The 15060-nt window shown below is 43.0% G+C and overlaps 1 protein-coding gene and 1 pseudogene across 1 annotated transcript in view; one reads left to right on the top strand and one right to left on the bottom strand.

Annotated features, from left to right (window-relative positions):
- Window positions 1–2403, bottom strand: part of LOC116084761 (mast cell protease-like protein) — a 4361-nt gene extending 1958 nt beyond the window's left edge. The window contains exons 1-2 of the mRNA XM_031361939.1: window positions 1122–2403; window positions 501–651 (exon numbers count right to left, since the gene is read on the bottom strand). Coding sequence (XP_031217799.1) covers window positions 501–651; window positions 1122–1176 — 206 coding nt within the window. The 5' untranslated portion in view covers window positions 1177–2403. The remainder of the gene's footprint in view (window positions 1–500; window positions 652–1121) is intronic.
- Window positions 1–15060, top strand: part of LOC116084152 — a 27443-nt pseudogene that overhangs the window by 7549 nt on the left and 4834 nt on the right.

Here is a 15060-nt window from a genome sequence, read left to right as displayed (position 1 = left end):
AGCTGCTCTTGGGGGGAGGATTCCTTCCAAGGAGAGGGACACCAGGGTCTTTCTTCTCTATCCCAGGGCAGAGCCCCTAGAGAGACTTAAGGTGGAGCTCCTAGGATCTCAGCCTTTCCAGAAGGACGTGGCTATGGAAAACACAGGACAGAAAACTATCCCCACACCTGACCCCCAGTACTTGGATTGAAACCATGGCTTTACCCATGGCTGACGGGGACTCTACATTGACTTACACTTCAGCCTATGTCTGATCTCTGGTGTCACCCAGACACGTTAAGAACTGTAGTTTTTGTCCTGCCTAGAGCTCTGCTTAAAGCTCCAACCTCTGAAAATGGAGACCACACATGAGATGGTTCAGTGAGTGGCCTTGGGCTCCCTTTTTCCTCTCGGTGTACAGAGAGCCCATCTGGAGATGAGGAAGGACTGGAGACTTCCTCAGCTCTCATGCTCTGTGACTCTGGCTCCTGCATTTCCTCACAGGAAGAGAAGCCTCCTACCTTCCTCTACAGTGTGCAGCAGTCATCACAAATTGGGGGGTTATAAGAAAGCCACCACAGATGGCCACGTAACCTTTTGTACTGCAGATGTTCAGATAGGCCATGTAAGGGCGGGAGTGCGGTTTAGACTCAACACCACTAATAATCTCCTCTGGAACAAAGAACCCCTAATCCCTAGTCACAAATCTGTGAAACACTCTAACTCAGCACTGTCAGGGAAAGATAGGGCTAAGGCTGAGCGACTGCTCCAAGCCCACCCCACCTTACATGGGGCTCAGGCCCCTCCACACGTCCTTTGGTCGTTTCTCTCCTGTTGATCTTCCCTCCCCAGTCTTCCCTGTCCACCATCATCTTTCATTCAGAACACAATGGTCATTCATATTTCTGGGTTTCCACTCCATTAGACATTTCTCCACACCCTCATCCTGCCTTCCTCAACACTAAGGGAAGGCCAGAGAAGAGCAGAGAGTGACTTGATGAAGGGGAATTAGTTTTTCATCCTTCCTTTGACCTACAGGTGTTTAGGATTCTGCTTCATGTTAGGGTCTCTGGTACCAAAGCTAACAGATTAAGGTCAGTTGCTGAAAACTCAGAGGTTAGGGAGATGAAGACAAAACTCACCTGCTCCAGCTCCAGAAGGCAAGAGAAGCACCACCAGGAATAGTAGGGCAGGCATTTTGCCACTGTCGCAGCCTGGGGAGATATTCTGGTATGCTCCTGTCCTGGTTCCTGCTTTTATAGCTCCAGCGTGGGAGAAAGACAGGGCTGGGAACCACAGGTCTGCCTTGGTCAAGGTTTACTTTCTTTATCAAAAAGTCTCACAACTCTGCTTCCAGATGGTGTTGAATCTGTGGCCTGATCATGAGACTCCTGGATCCCATGATGAGGTGGCGACTGTACCCTTCAAAGTGGCTCCCAGGAGGAAAGACAGCAACACAAAGGGAAGGGGACCTTGATCAGGGATCATGGAACTGTTCTTGTAAGCATCCAGGTGTTGTTGTCAGCTTTGAGACCTATGCTGCATATGTGTCAAGTCTCACCTCTATCACTGTAGCACAAACCCAGGCATCTGTAGTGTATGGATATATGGGTGAGAGGGAGTACATTTTATTTACAAAAACTGGTCGTGGGCTGGTTTAGCCTGAAGGTTCTTGTTTGTGTTGACCAGTGTGAGGGCATCTCATCTTCATTCAAATAAGTAGGATATGATAGAATGTGGCTGTGGGAGAAGAAAGATTCGTGAGCATATTGAGTAAATAGCATATGAGACATAACCAATACCTTAATTAAGTCAGTGGTGCTCAACTTTCCTAATGGTGTGAACCTTTAATACAGTTCCCCATATTGTGGTGACCCCAACCATAAAATTTTTTCATTGTTATTTCATATCTATAATTTGGCTACTGTTATGAATTGTGATGTAAAATACGTGTTATGCAGAATATCTGATATTTGACTCCTAAAGGAGTTGTGACCCATAGGTTGAGAACAGCTGCTGTAAATGCATGTTCTGATTTAGTCATATTAACAGTCCCTTTGGTATAGGTTGAAATACACATTTAGGGAGAACTCAGTGGGTTTTCAGGATATTACACAACAGGAAGATCATACATTTAATTAGTTAGTTTCTATAACTTATTGTTTTCATTCCAGTGAGATGAACAGAAAACAATAGAATGTTTAGAGTACCCCCTCTGTGTTCCACAGAGGGTCTCAGGCTTGCTAGTTGTGTGTGGAGAGTCTCCTTGCTTGAGAACAATGTCGAATCTGTGCAGATCAGTATTGAAATTTGGTGCTTTTATCTTTCCATGTGTCATTGGAAATTAAACATGGCTCACAGTTACGCATAGATATACCATTGATTAAAACTTGTATTCTTGCTTAAATAATAACAATTTGAAATCTGTGATTTTTTTTTTTAGAATAACTGACATATTGTCACTTTTCTGGTCTTCACTTTCTTAAGACCCCACCAACCCTGAATATTGAATATTGCTGTTTCTATTTTACAGTTGAGGAAATCAAGCCTTTCCAAAGTGTCATAGTCATTGAAATATCAGAATTTGGTCTCAAGACAGTAGCTACATGATTCTCCTTTAGTAACCTTTCTCTGGGGAAGTCTGTGTTTCTTGATTGCAAAGACAACGCAAGAGAAAACAAACATGAAGAACCAATAGATTCAGTTCACCTGTCCACAAGCTCATCAAGAATGATCTTAGAACAGATCCCATGTGTTGAATTGCTCAGGCGTGCTTTCCCTCCTGCTTGGACCTTATAGAATAGATATTCTCAGTGGAAGGAAGAGTTGGGGATTGTTTCTGTTCACCAATATAGACATAATTTAAAGGCTTTAAAGATCCTGTTGTAAGTGATAAAAAGTCATAGTTGCAGGTGTGAGATGATTTTTAGGGCACATAGAGTAAACCTGCCACCTAAACAGTGTCACCCATGGGTGCCTGCAGTGCAAGACAAGGCTTTGTCTGACCACAGATCCTAAGAGTGCATAGTGGTTCCTCACTGTGTCTCAGTACTCAGGAACATAGGCAAAGAAAATGCTGGGCTTTAGACATTCTCTTCAGTCTACATAAGAATGAAAACTTTTATTTCTTTTTTAAAGATGAAAATGAATTATTGTGAATAAATTAAAAATTAAAAGATATCATACAGCTAGATTAATGCAGCCACTCAAAAAAATCAATTTGCAGACTAAAATCTATGCATATCAATGAATCATACAGTTGTAAACAAGGTTCTAGAATCTTGGCGCTTTGCAGAAAAAATCTAGGTCTGACAAAAGAGGTATTGACTGTCACATAGACGGGCGACTTGTTTCCATTCTTGGACCTGACAACTCAGATCTCTTCATATGATGGAAACTGGGCTCCATTGAGGACAGTTCTGGCACCAGCCCCATCTTTCTGTGTTTCCTTCCTCTGCTTCTTCAGAGCTACAAGGGTCTGTCAAAGCACAGTGATATGAATTACAAAAACATAAAAGATCAGTATTTTTTATTACTGGGCATTGTATGTAACCTGATAATACTTTGTAAAGACCTCAAGTCCTTCTGATAAGCCTCAGTTATAGGACAGGCTTTGGAGATGGTCCACACACAGGATTCCAAACCAACAGTCCCCCTTTCCAATTCCTGAATACAGATGTATTCAGGTATCATCCCCATAGTGGTTGGCTGACTCAGGAAGGGATTATGAAACTAGTGGAAAACTTCACAACTGCCTCTCCTTACCAAAAAGGAAACCAGGGCAATGTTGTACATGGAGCCATCCAGGGGACAGTGTAACTATGTGTTATTGAATCATGAAGAAGACATGATCCCTGCTACATCTCCCTTCAAGATAGCTATTCACATCTTGGAGAACTACAGTGGATTATTGTAAACTTAAGTGGGTGGTGAATCTAGCTGTAGATGCTCTTGATATAGTTTTATTGTTGCTACAAATGACACATGCCTGGCCGCTAATAATCTGGGGAAAACATCAGCATACACCATTAGAGGCAGTAATGTCTATTACAGGAAACCCACTCGTGTCACACTGATGGTATCGTGTTCATTGGGACTAGAGTGCAAGAGGCACCACCTACAGTAGATACCTTGGGAAGACATACTCTTGCCTCAGAGTAGGAAATAAATTTAAGAACATTGACTTTAAAGAAGTATCCATTGTCAGTGATATTTCATACGTCTAGTTTTTTCTTCCTAAATAAGGGTGATGCATCAGGCTGAGCCATCTCTAAAGAAGAGGGAAAATCTCCATAATATTTAGAAGGGAAGTTGGCTGAGAAAAAAAAAAAAAGATCACACAGGATCCAACTAAGAAGCATCCACCTTGAGTGTGGATGTTTGGAACAATACAATCCTATTTGATGGCTTCATGGAAGACAATGCTGTACAGAAACTCAACCCCAAAATAAAAGTATCTTCAAACTTGTGGGAAAAGACCGTCTAATCTATAACCACAATAACAAATCCAAACCAAAATTATATTTCTTGACTCCCTTTTTCTTTTGGACAATGATAGATACCTGTACACTTGTAAAAAAATAAATAAATAACTAGAGCCATCTTGACCTTTATCTTGTCAATAGTCAATTTTTTAAGTTTAAAATGTTTTTTAGAATTTTCATGCAGAAGTACTGTATTTATAGCACCATCATGCCTCCCTTTCCCCCTCAAACTCCTCTCATGCTGTATTTTCCATTGCCTTGGGAGGAAGACCATACAGTGGGGGATGAATGGAGCCCTTCAGCTCTAAGCCCATGGCATGGGGTCCTAGTTTGTTGGGACACAGCAGTGATCCTCACCCCTAGCCTCTTGAGAATCTTACTCTTCAAAAGGAAACAATTCACCCATAATAACAGGGAAAGGTGTCTCATCTTAGAATCTGACACTGCTGGAGAAGGAAGGGGGAGAGCAGGCAGGGATTGGGAAGAGGAGACTACAATGAGCTCAGTGAGTATCTTCAATATTCATAAGGAATGCCATGTGGACGATGGCAGTCATTTACCAATGCACCTAAAAAACAGAGATAAGAGTGGGAACCGCAGGGATGTGTCCTGCTCACATAGGACAGGCACAAAAGCATTTGTCTAATTGTTGAGTGATAGTTCAGAATCATTTATGTTAGGAAATGATGATTGTATTTAAGAAGCCTTCACAGTTTGGGTAATTTCTCTTATGTATGTCTGCAATGCTTCTCTTATGATCCTGAAATACCATCTGTCTGACTGTCTATCAGTTCTCAGCATCAGCCCGGGCCTCAGCAGACATCTTAGCCTCCAATCTATTATTGGTTTTCTCATATCCGGTAGGCTGTTGGGGAACTATACTACCACAAACAGACATTTTCCCATGCCTCCATGAAACACATTTAGCATACCATTGCTGCTGTATGAAGCTCCCCAGCTCTTGAACCAGAGTGACTGAGTCAGAGGCCCTGACCGCAGTGAATGTGCTTTGTGCTCCCTCCTGTGGTAACTTGTAGGGTGGGTACCTCCTCCATGGGACCCCTCCATTAGCTTGGGATTCCCTGTCTCCTGCCCTCTTTCTCTTTCCTCACTCATTTGGATTTGGAGTCCAAATATTCATAACCTTATGGATTAGACCAAGGAGATAGGCGATAAACTGAGTCTTCAGCTCTATGTTTGTGGATTGGAGGAGGTCAATGGGCTTACTTAGTGTTTTCCCTCTGAAAACCCAGGCCTAAGTGGGAACAGAGAAGAACAGGGAGAAAATGGGTCTGGAAAAAGGTGATAAGAGGGTATTTACTGAGACTTCTCCTTTTTCTCTCCACAGGGAGACATTTGTGTGTGACAGAGTGTCCCAGGGCATTTCACCAGAATCTGCAGTTAATACCTTGGATTCAGAAAACAATGAAACTCCTGCAACAACTCTAAAATGCCAAAGCGTGTCTGGGCCAGTGCCCAGCATCCTGGGTATGGTTATCTGTGTCTTAATAAAGAAAATCTGTCTGTAGGAAAGGGATGGCATTGTTCTCTTCCATGAGTGCAGAGCTTAAAACATTTTTATACACCACCTTCTTCTTTACCCTCTTTTGTCTCGTGGTTTCTCTCTTCAGATATTCTCATAAAGGTTGTGAATCAAACCTGTGCATTGACCCCATCATAACACCACATACAAAGGCCAGAACTGTCAGTCCTGAAAAGTCCTGCCTTTATCTGACAAGGGTGCCTTCTTTCTTTCTAATTCTTCTTCACATTTAACAGACTACCAAGGGTGAGAAATATTGAAAGCCCTTACCTCCCACTCTCTCCTGGGAAGTCCACTGTTCTCTGAGACTCCCCCCAGGTCCCCTGGTCCAGCTCCAGCAAGGCCTTTCTACCAAGCTGTCATTTCATCTTCGAATGGCAGCCACCTCTCTTCACTTTGTCCAGAGGAACTCAGGAGATGACACAGGATATCCAAATCAGAAATTTCAGAAAGGGACCAAAATATTGAATGCCCAGACCAGTATGTAGACTCACTTCCTCTGTAGCAGGGCCAGGTCAGCACCTCTCATATAGTATATCTTGGCTCAGAGCCCTGGTGTGAGCTTAGAGTCATGAACAATCCACTTAATAACTACTGACTTAGTCACCTTGTGCACCTAGTCATGGGGCAGCCTGATACCTTTTAAACACACACACACACACACACACACACACACGCACAATCTTTCACATGTACTCTATGCATAGTGAACATTTTCAGCCCCTCCCACCTCCCTAATATCCCTGGACACCCTAGGCTCTCCTCACAAGTATCTCTCTCATGTTCATGTCTATGTGCTTAGTTTTGTAATACACTAAAGTTAACAATGACCATCTGCCTAACTGAGTTTGGATCTATCCATTGGAGCCTGGTTGGCTCAGCAGTGTATACTCAACTAAAGACAGTGATTTCTTCCTCCTTTTCTAGAATTTATCAATAGCCAATATTTCAAGAGATAACGATTGGGACCCTGAAAGCCCCTCCCCCTTCCTTAACTGGTTGTTGATTAAGCTAGTCTTATGTGGGCCCAGTGCTGGGAGCTACAGCTGGCATGAACTGATGATCGTCATAACTGTATTCAGTCTAGAGAATGGAATTTTGCAGCCCTTCCTCCTGTCTTCCAGCTCTTTCATACTTCTCATGTTCTCATCTTAGTGTTCCCTGAGCCTTAGAACTAAGTGACTTATTTAGGGATGGACCCACAACCACCACTTATTTGTGTGTCTTGGGCCCCAGTGCTTCTCTGCATTTATCCCACTATCATCAGAAGGAGAGGCGTCTCTGAGTAAGGCCTGGAGCCTCTTTTTTCTATGGGGAAAAGCATGGGCATTTGGAAGGCAGTTTGCTGCTGTGTAAATTTTGTTTACCATCAGAGGGAGCGTATGTCCTTCCCATGCAGGGCTACTGCCTTCCCTTTGTGTTATGAGCCAGGCTTACTGTACCAAATATTGGTTTAGTTAATCAATGGTGGAGATGGGATTAATCAAGATATGTTTAACATGGCTCCACCAGCTCTGGTGAGTTCTCCTATCCAGGCAAGATCCTGACCTGCCATGGCCGATCTCTTGTTCCTTACCATAATTCTACCCTGAGCCCAGAAATCTAAGCCCACCCCACCACCAGTTTCCTATCACATTGCTCCTCTACTCAGGTGAGTTTTCCCACATCATCATGACCCCAGCCTACCCCAAATGTGACACCATCTCACAACCCTCCTCTAACCTCAGATCCAACCACTCCACAGGATTGCTGTGGGCCTAGACCAGACTTGGATCTAGTAGGACATTCTGCCCTAGACCCAGATTCCCAGACAGGGTGTCATCCCTTCAGACTCCTCAAGACATACAGTCTAAGGCCACCTTAGGATTCAAGCCTATTGGAGAAAATCATACACGTGTGCACGCATGTGCCACACACACACACACACACACACACACACACACAGAGTCAACAGTCTAAAGTAAAATATCCAGTTCCTATCAGAAAAACACAATGTGAAAAATCCAGACAGTATGCCCACATACTAAATAACCAATCTATAGTTATGTCCCCAAAGGAGAAAAACTTAGATGAAATCCAAGTCACAGAGATCCTAAGAAAAGGCTAAACTCACGAATTATGGGCAATTGCCAACTAGATTCTTTCTTCTTCTTCTTCTTCTTCTTTTTTTTTTAATTTGCTTTACATCCTGATTGCTGCCCTCTGCTGGGGACATGCCCAAGCTCTGGTTCTCTCTGGGAGGCAGTTGAGGGGGAAAAGGTCAGCAGAGAACAAAATTTGGTTTTGGGAGAGTAAAGGTTGGTTATTACTTGTCTTGACTTTAAGTTACTGTGAGTCCAGAAGCTGCTGGCCTCAGGCAGAAGCTGCAGGCCCTCAGGCAACTAACAAACAATTGTTAAACAGCAGGCCCTTTGTTCTTTCCTGCAGCAGGTCCTCCCTGGCCCTGGACCCTGAGTCTGGGAGTTTATTTAACTCCTTATCCAGCTAGAGAAAGTTCTCACAGAGTGAAGCATTTTTACACAAGTAATATGCACAAAAACACACATACACTCATACACACATACTCCAGTCAGAGCAGCCATCTTTCTAATCAACTTACATACTTACACACACACCTAGAGAGAGAGAAAGAGAGAGAGAGAGAGAGAGAGAGAGAGAGAGAGAGAGAGAGAGAGAGAGAGAATGAGAGAGAGAGAGAGAGTTAAACACACACACACACGCAGAGGGGGGTGGTGGGGAGGTGTGGGCCTGTGCACCAGACGCTTTCCATGGAGATCTCCGGCCAGTCCAGGTGCATTCTGGCGATCGATCGCTTCTGCCGCTTCTGCTGTGGCACTGCGGCACTTGGCTTCACTTTCACTTTCCGTCTCTGCAGTGCCTTCCAGGTCACTCAGTTACTCTGCACTGCCCTGCACTGAGTCGGGTCGGGCTGAGCCAACAAGAGGCAGACTAGCCAGTGAGGAGAGCAAACCTCTCCCCAAGTGTTACAGCTCTTAGAACAAAAGGCTCACACAAAGGAGTAGTTCTCGCACACCTTTAATTCCCCGGATAGGATTTATGTACAGTTTTGAGGGTGATTCAGGGTTCGACAGCGGGTACTTCTCATTGTTTAGACTGAGAGCTTGGAGAAACCTTATTTGCAGGTAGGAAGGCTGCTAATACACAACCAATATCACACACCTCTCCTGCTGGTGGTTGTGGGGGGCTGTGACTGCAACAGGAGCCAGGGGCCCAGGAGGCATGGTCCAATACCTTCTGTCCCATGCAGGAGGAAATTACCATCCAGTGGGTCTCCGGAGTTCCAGACCTCTTGTTCGACAGGGACCAGATTGCCTGCACAGCCTACTGCCCCACAGGTAGGTAGGTAGGTAGATAGGTAGGTAGATAGATAGATAGATAGATAGATAGATAGATAGATAGATAGATAGATAGGTAGGTATGTAGGTAGATAGACAGACAGATAGATAAATGGTGGATGGAGCTGGATGAAAAATAAGCTCCAACCTTTATTGCATAGAGGGGAAAAAAGCTTCTACCTTTTTATTGCTTAATGAAAGAAACCCAAGTATGTAAGAAAAAACCCTGTCCTTGTCAATAAGAAGAAGCCCTGCTGTTAAGGAAGTCTGTCTGTCAAATCTGTCTGTCGCATGGTGAGAAGAAGCCTGCCTGGTCTCTCTGCAGCTCCTTCTGCTCTGCTCTCTGTTCTGTCTGACTTCTGCTCTCTCTTTTTTCCATCATTCCTAGTTCTACTTTTGAAGGATACATGATCACATGGTATACCAAGTATCTTTTTTCAAAAGTTCACAACAAGCTCAAACAAAAATTTAAATCATAAATTGCATAAGCAGTTACAGCAGAGATGTTTATGTGAGTTTCCATTAAGAGTAGACATCTAATTAAACATTGATTACCTGCCACTAGCTCCACAGGTTCATTAAAAGTTTAAAACTATAATGCTCATATCTAAGTTGAGAGGCCAGTCATCTGCCTCGGGTTTCATTAGTATTGAAGTTTTGTAGAGATAAATCCAGTCAATATTTTATTTTCTGTCCTTGCACCTACAGTAAATCGTTTATTCTCCTTTATGAACTTTATCAGAAAATAATTTTACAACTAGCTAAAAATGAATGTTTTCCTAGATTGTAAATCTGTCTCATGCCTGCTTTCTATCCTAGTGCAAATAGCTCATAACACAAAATCATACTTAATTACAGCTCTTTCTATAAAGGGTTTAATGATTATTAGTATAAACTTAGGAAGTCTATAGAATCACCATTAGGAATTAAGAAATCATCTATTAGTCTACATAGCATTGCTACAAATGAGTACATCTTTGTTGATCTGCAGGAAATCTGCCCAATAGGGTGAGCTAATGCCAAGGGATATTATATTAATTTAATAATGATAGGAAAGGCAGGAAAGACATATCATCTGCAAGAATCAATCCTGAGCCAGGCAGTGGTGGCTCATGCCTTTAATCCCAGCACTTGGGAAGCAGAGGCAGGTGGATTTCTGGGTTCAAAGCTAGTCTGGTCTATAGAGTGAGTTCCAGGACAGCCAGGGCTACACAGAGAAACCCTGTCTCGAAAAACCAAAAAAGGAAAGAAAGGAAGGAAGGAAGGAAGGAAGGAAGGAAGGAAGGAAGGAAGAAAAAAGGAAGAAAGAGAGAATCAATTCTGAGACAAGGTCTCTCAGGGGCCTTCATTCCCAGAGCTCATCCATCACAGTCCATGCAGGAGAAGGAGGAAGAAGGAGGAGGAGGAGGAGGAAAAGGAGGTGGAGAAGGAGGAGGAGGAGGAGGAGGAGGAGGAGGAGGAGGAGGAGGAGAAGAAAGAGAGAGGTGGAAATGAAAGGAAAGGAGAGAAGAGGACAGGACAGAACAGGACAGGACAGGACAGAAAAGGAAAAAGAAAAACAGTAGTCATCTGCTAGCCTTAGCCTATTCTGAACAACTTCTGACAATCCCCTCCCAGTCATTCTCTCCCATAGTCCCTCCCCTCTCCCCTTCTCCTCTAAGAAGGTAGAAGCCCCCTGGATATCCCCCACACACCCTGGCACATCAAATCTCTGCAGGGCTAGGTGCAACCTCTCCCACTGACTCCAGATAAGGCAGCCCAGGTAGAAGAACATATTTCATAGACAGATAACACCTTTCGAGATAGCCCCCATTCCAGTTGTTTGAGACCACATGAAGATGGAGCTTTACATCTGCTAAATATGTGCAGGAGCCGAGATCCAGCCCATGTATGTTCTTTGGTTGGTGATCCGTTCTCTGAGAATCACAAGGGTCCAAGTTAGATGACTCTGTTTGTCTAACTGTGGACCTCCTATCCCCTTCAGAACCCTCAATCCTTCCCCCAACTTTTCCATAAGTCTCCAAGCTCCATCGAATGTTCAGCTGTAGGTCTCTGTATCTGTCTGAGTCAGCTGCTGGGTGAAGCTTCTCAGAGGACAGCCATGCTAGGCTCCTAACTGCATAACAATTATTAGTGTCAGGGATTGGTGCTTACTCATGGGGTAGGTCTCTAGTTAGGCTGGTTATTGCTTGACCATTCCCTCAGTCTCTGCTCCATTCCTCATCCCTGAATTTCTTGAATGAAAGATAAATTTGGGGATGAAAGTTTTGTGGGTGGGTTGTTTTCCCTATAGTTCCACTGAGGTTCTTGTCTGGCTACAAGAGGTGGTCTTTTCAGGTTCTATCTCCACATTGCTATGAGTCTTAGATAAGGTCACCCCCATTGATGCTTGGGAACCTCCCCTACCCCCTGTCTCTGGCATGTCCTTGAGGTGTCCCCCATCCCCCAAACTCCTCAGCCCCCACCTCGACAGCTGCAGATTTCCAAACATTTTCATTGCCATCTGGACATCTTCCCTGTCTCTCCTCACATGAGATCCTGAAACTCTCCCTCTCCATAAAAAAACTTCCACTTCTCCATAAAACTTCCACATATTTTTTTGTGGTTTTTTTGAGACAGGGTTTCTCTGCTTAGCCCTGACTGTCCTGGAATTCACTCTGTAGACCAGGCTGGCCTCGAACTCAGAAATCCACCTGCTTCTGCCTCCCAAGTGCTGGGATTTAAAGGCGTGCTCCACCACTGCCCGGCAAATTTCCACATATTTTTTTTACCCATTTTTTGATTGAAGGACATCTAGGTCATTTCCAATTTCTGGCTATTTTGAATAAGAATAAGAATAATATTCAGATTCTTATAACCCCCCTACCAAGTTCTCTCCCATTATCTGCCTCCTATAACTATCTTATTCCCCATTCTAAGTGAGATTCAAGCATCCTCTCTTGTGCCTTCCTTCTCCTTTAGTCTCTTTGAGTCTGTGGATTGTAGCATGAATGTCCTGTATCTTATACCCATTTAAAAGTGAATACATACTATGCATGTCCTTTTGGGCCTGGGTTACCTCACTCAGAATGGTATTCTAAAGTTCCATCCATTTGCCTGAAAAATCCATAATGTCTTTGTTCTCAATAGCTGAATAGTATTCCATTGTGTATATGTTCTACATATTTTTTATCCATTTTTTGATTGAGGGACATCTAAGTTGCTTCTAATTTCTTGCTATTATGGATAAAAATAAGAATAATACTCAGATTCTTATAACCCACAAAACTATGCTAAAATTGAAGAATACATAAAAACTTTCAATGATAACAACCCATTAGAATAATATTAACTTCTCAATGGAGACTGTGAAAGCCAGAGGCTCTAGATAGATGTTCTACAAGCTCTAAGAGACGACAGATGCAAATCCAGACTATTACACCCAGCAAAACCATCTACTACAACTGATGGAGAAAGAAAAGCATATCATAATAAAAATAAATCTAAGCAATTGCTGTCCACTAATCCAGCTTTACAGAAGGCACTAGAAGGAAAACTTCAATCTGAAGGGGTCAACCACACTCAAAAACAAACAAACAAACAACAAAAAAAAACAAGGAATTGTAGGCTTAAATTTTTCAAAACCCTACTTTAGGGTTATTGAATGCCCACCAACCAAAGATAGAAAAGGAAGAAAAGTTAATAGGACAAGGGAGAGGTGGATCTGTTTAGAAGTAGTTCTTTGGGGAGATTTCAATCTTCAATGTCAGCCATCCAGTCCAGTAGCCTTATACCAATCATGAATCTGCAGCAATAGTCCAGTTTATGATCAGTAGCAGTGGCTCAATCAACACAAGTCCATGGAAACAGCAAGAAGCCACCGGAATACCACAAGAAGCTCTTTGGTGTATTTCTCTCTATGAAGTCACAACAAGGAAAGATCAGTAAAGAAAACCCAGTGAAGACTAGCAAGGCAAACCAATGCCAGAGTGTCATTCACTGTCTGTTGGGTTATACATATACCCTTTCCAAACATCATGTGTCCTCTCAACTATCCACTCCAGCAAAACATCATATGTCTTTTTCACAAGACAGCTTCCAGAAAAGTACCACATCTGTTCTCAGCAAAATGCCCTCTCATGTGTCTGCTTCAGTAAAATATCCTCTCAAGGGGCAGCTTCCATAGAAAGATCACATGACACAACTGAGTCTCCTACAAAATCAGAAATTTCTACTTCAAGGAATAATAAATAATGTCAACCCAGTAAGTCAAAGGCATCAGGGATATAACATAACAACAGAATAACAGGAGTCAACAAGCACTGCTCATAGATAACTCTTCAATATTAATGGCCTCAATTTCCCAATTAAAAAAATATAGACTAACAGAACAGATGTGAAAACAGGATCCATCCTTTGACTGCAGCCAAGAAACATACATAATCACCATAAACAGACATCTGCTTAGAGTAAAAGAATAGAAAGTGGTATTCCAAGCAAAGGGAACCAAGAAGCAAGAGGTACAGCTATTTCCAAATCAAAACTGATCAGAAGAGATAGGAAGAACGCTGCATACCCGTTAAAGAAAAAAATCCACCAAGACGACATCTCCATCCCAAACCTTTATGCACCACACACAAGGACACCCAAGTGAATAAAAGAAACTATTACAGTTAAATCACAATTCTCCCTCACACAATGATAGTGAGTAACTTCAATATCATACCCTTGCCAATAGACAGGTCGTGCAGACAAAAACTAGACAAAGAAATGCTGGAGTTAATTAATATCATCAGTCGAATAGAACTAATAGACATTTGTAAAACTGTCTACCCAAACACTACAGAATGCACTTTTTTCTCAACAACCCATAGAACTTTGTTTTTAAGAAAAGAACTTCCTGGATGATGGTGTTGATGCATTTCTTTTAAAGGCAGAAATGAAGGGTTTCCTGGGTGGAGTACATGTGGCTCTCTTTCTTCTGAACAGTAAGACTCTCAAATGGAGGAAAGGTGAGGATCCGTGGTGTCTCTACACAGATACCACCTCTCCCTGTGGTCTAATCCACTTTGCTTCTCCAAGTCCAAAAGAGTGAGGAAAGAGAAAGAGGGCGGGAGACAGGGAATCCCAAAACAAGGAAAAAACATATCTGCAAAATCTTTGATTTCAGATCCTGAAGAGCTAATGGAGAAGTCCCAAGTGGGTCCTCCATGGAGGAGATACCCACCCTACAAGTTACCACAGGAGGGAGCACAAAGCACATTCACTGAGGTCAGGGCCTCTGACTGTGACACTGGTTCAGGAGCTGGGGAGCTTCACACAGCAGCAATGGTATGCTAAATGCACTTCATGGAAGCATGGGAAAATGTCTGTTTGTGGTAGTATAGCTCCCCAACAGCCTACAGGATATGAGAAAACCATCAATAGAATGGAGGCTAGGATGGTGAAACTGTCTGTGAGACTTAAGCTGATGCTGAGAACTGATAAACAGACAGACTATCAGACAAACAGACAGATGGCATCACAGGATCATAAGAGAAGCATCTCAGACGTAAGAGACCTCACGCAAACCATGAAGGCTTCATCTCTTCAGAACATTGACTCTGTGTGCATTGATTCTTCCTTCCAGTGAGGATCTCTGTTCAACAGAGTCCACTGAGAAGGAAAAGCAGATGTGAGCAGTGCATTTCTCCCGCCCTCTTTCTTTTTTTTTTTTTTA

This window comes from Mastomys coucha, unplaced genomic scaffold (assembly GCF_008632895.1).
Source record: "Mastomys coucha isolate ucsf_1 unplaced genomic scaffold, UCSF_Mcou_1 pScaffold9, whole genome shotgun sequence".
NCBI classification, from domain to species: Eukaryota; Metazoa; Chordata; class Mammalia; order Rodentia; family Muridae; genus Mastomys; species Mastomys coucha.
Note: the sequence above shows the minus strand (reverse complement) of the source record. Positions and strands in the feature narration are given on the sequence as shown.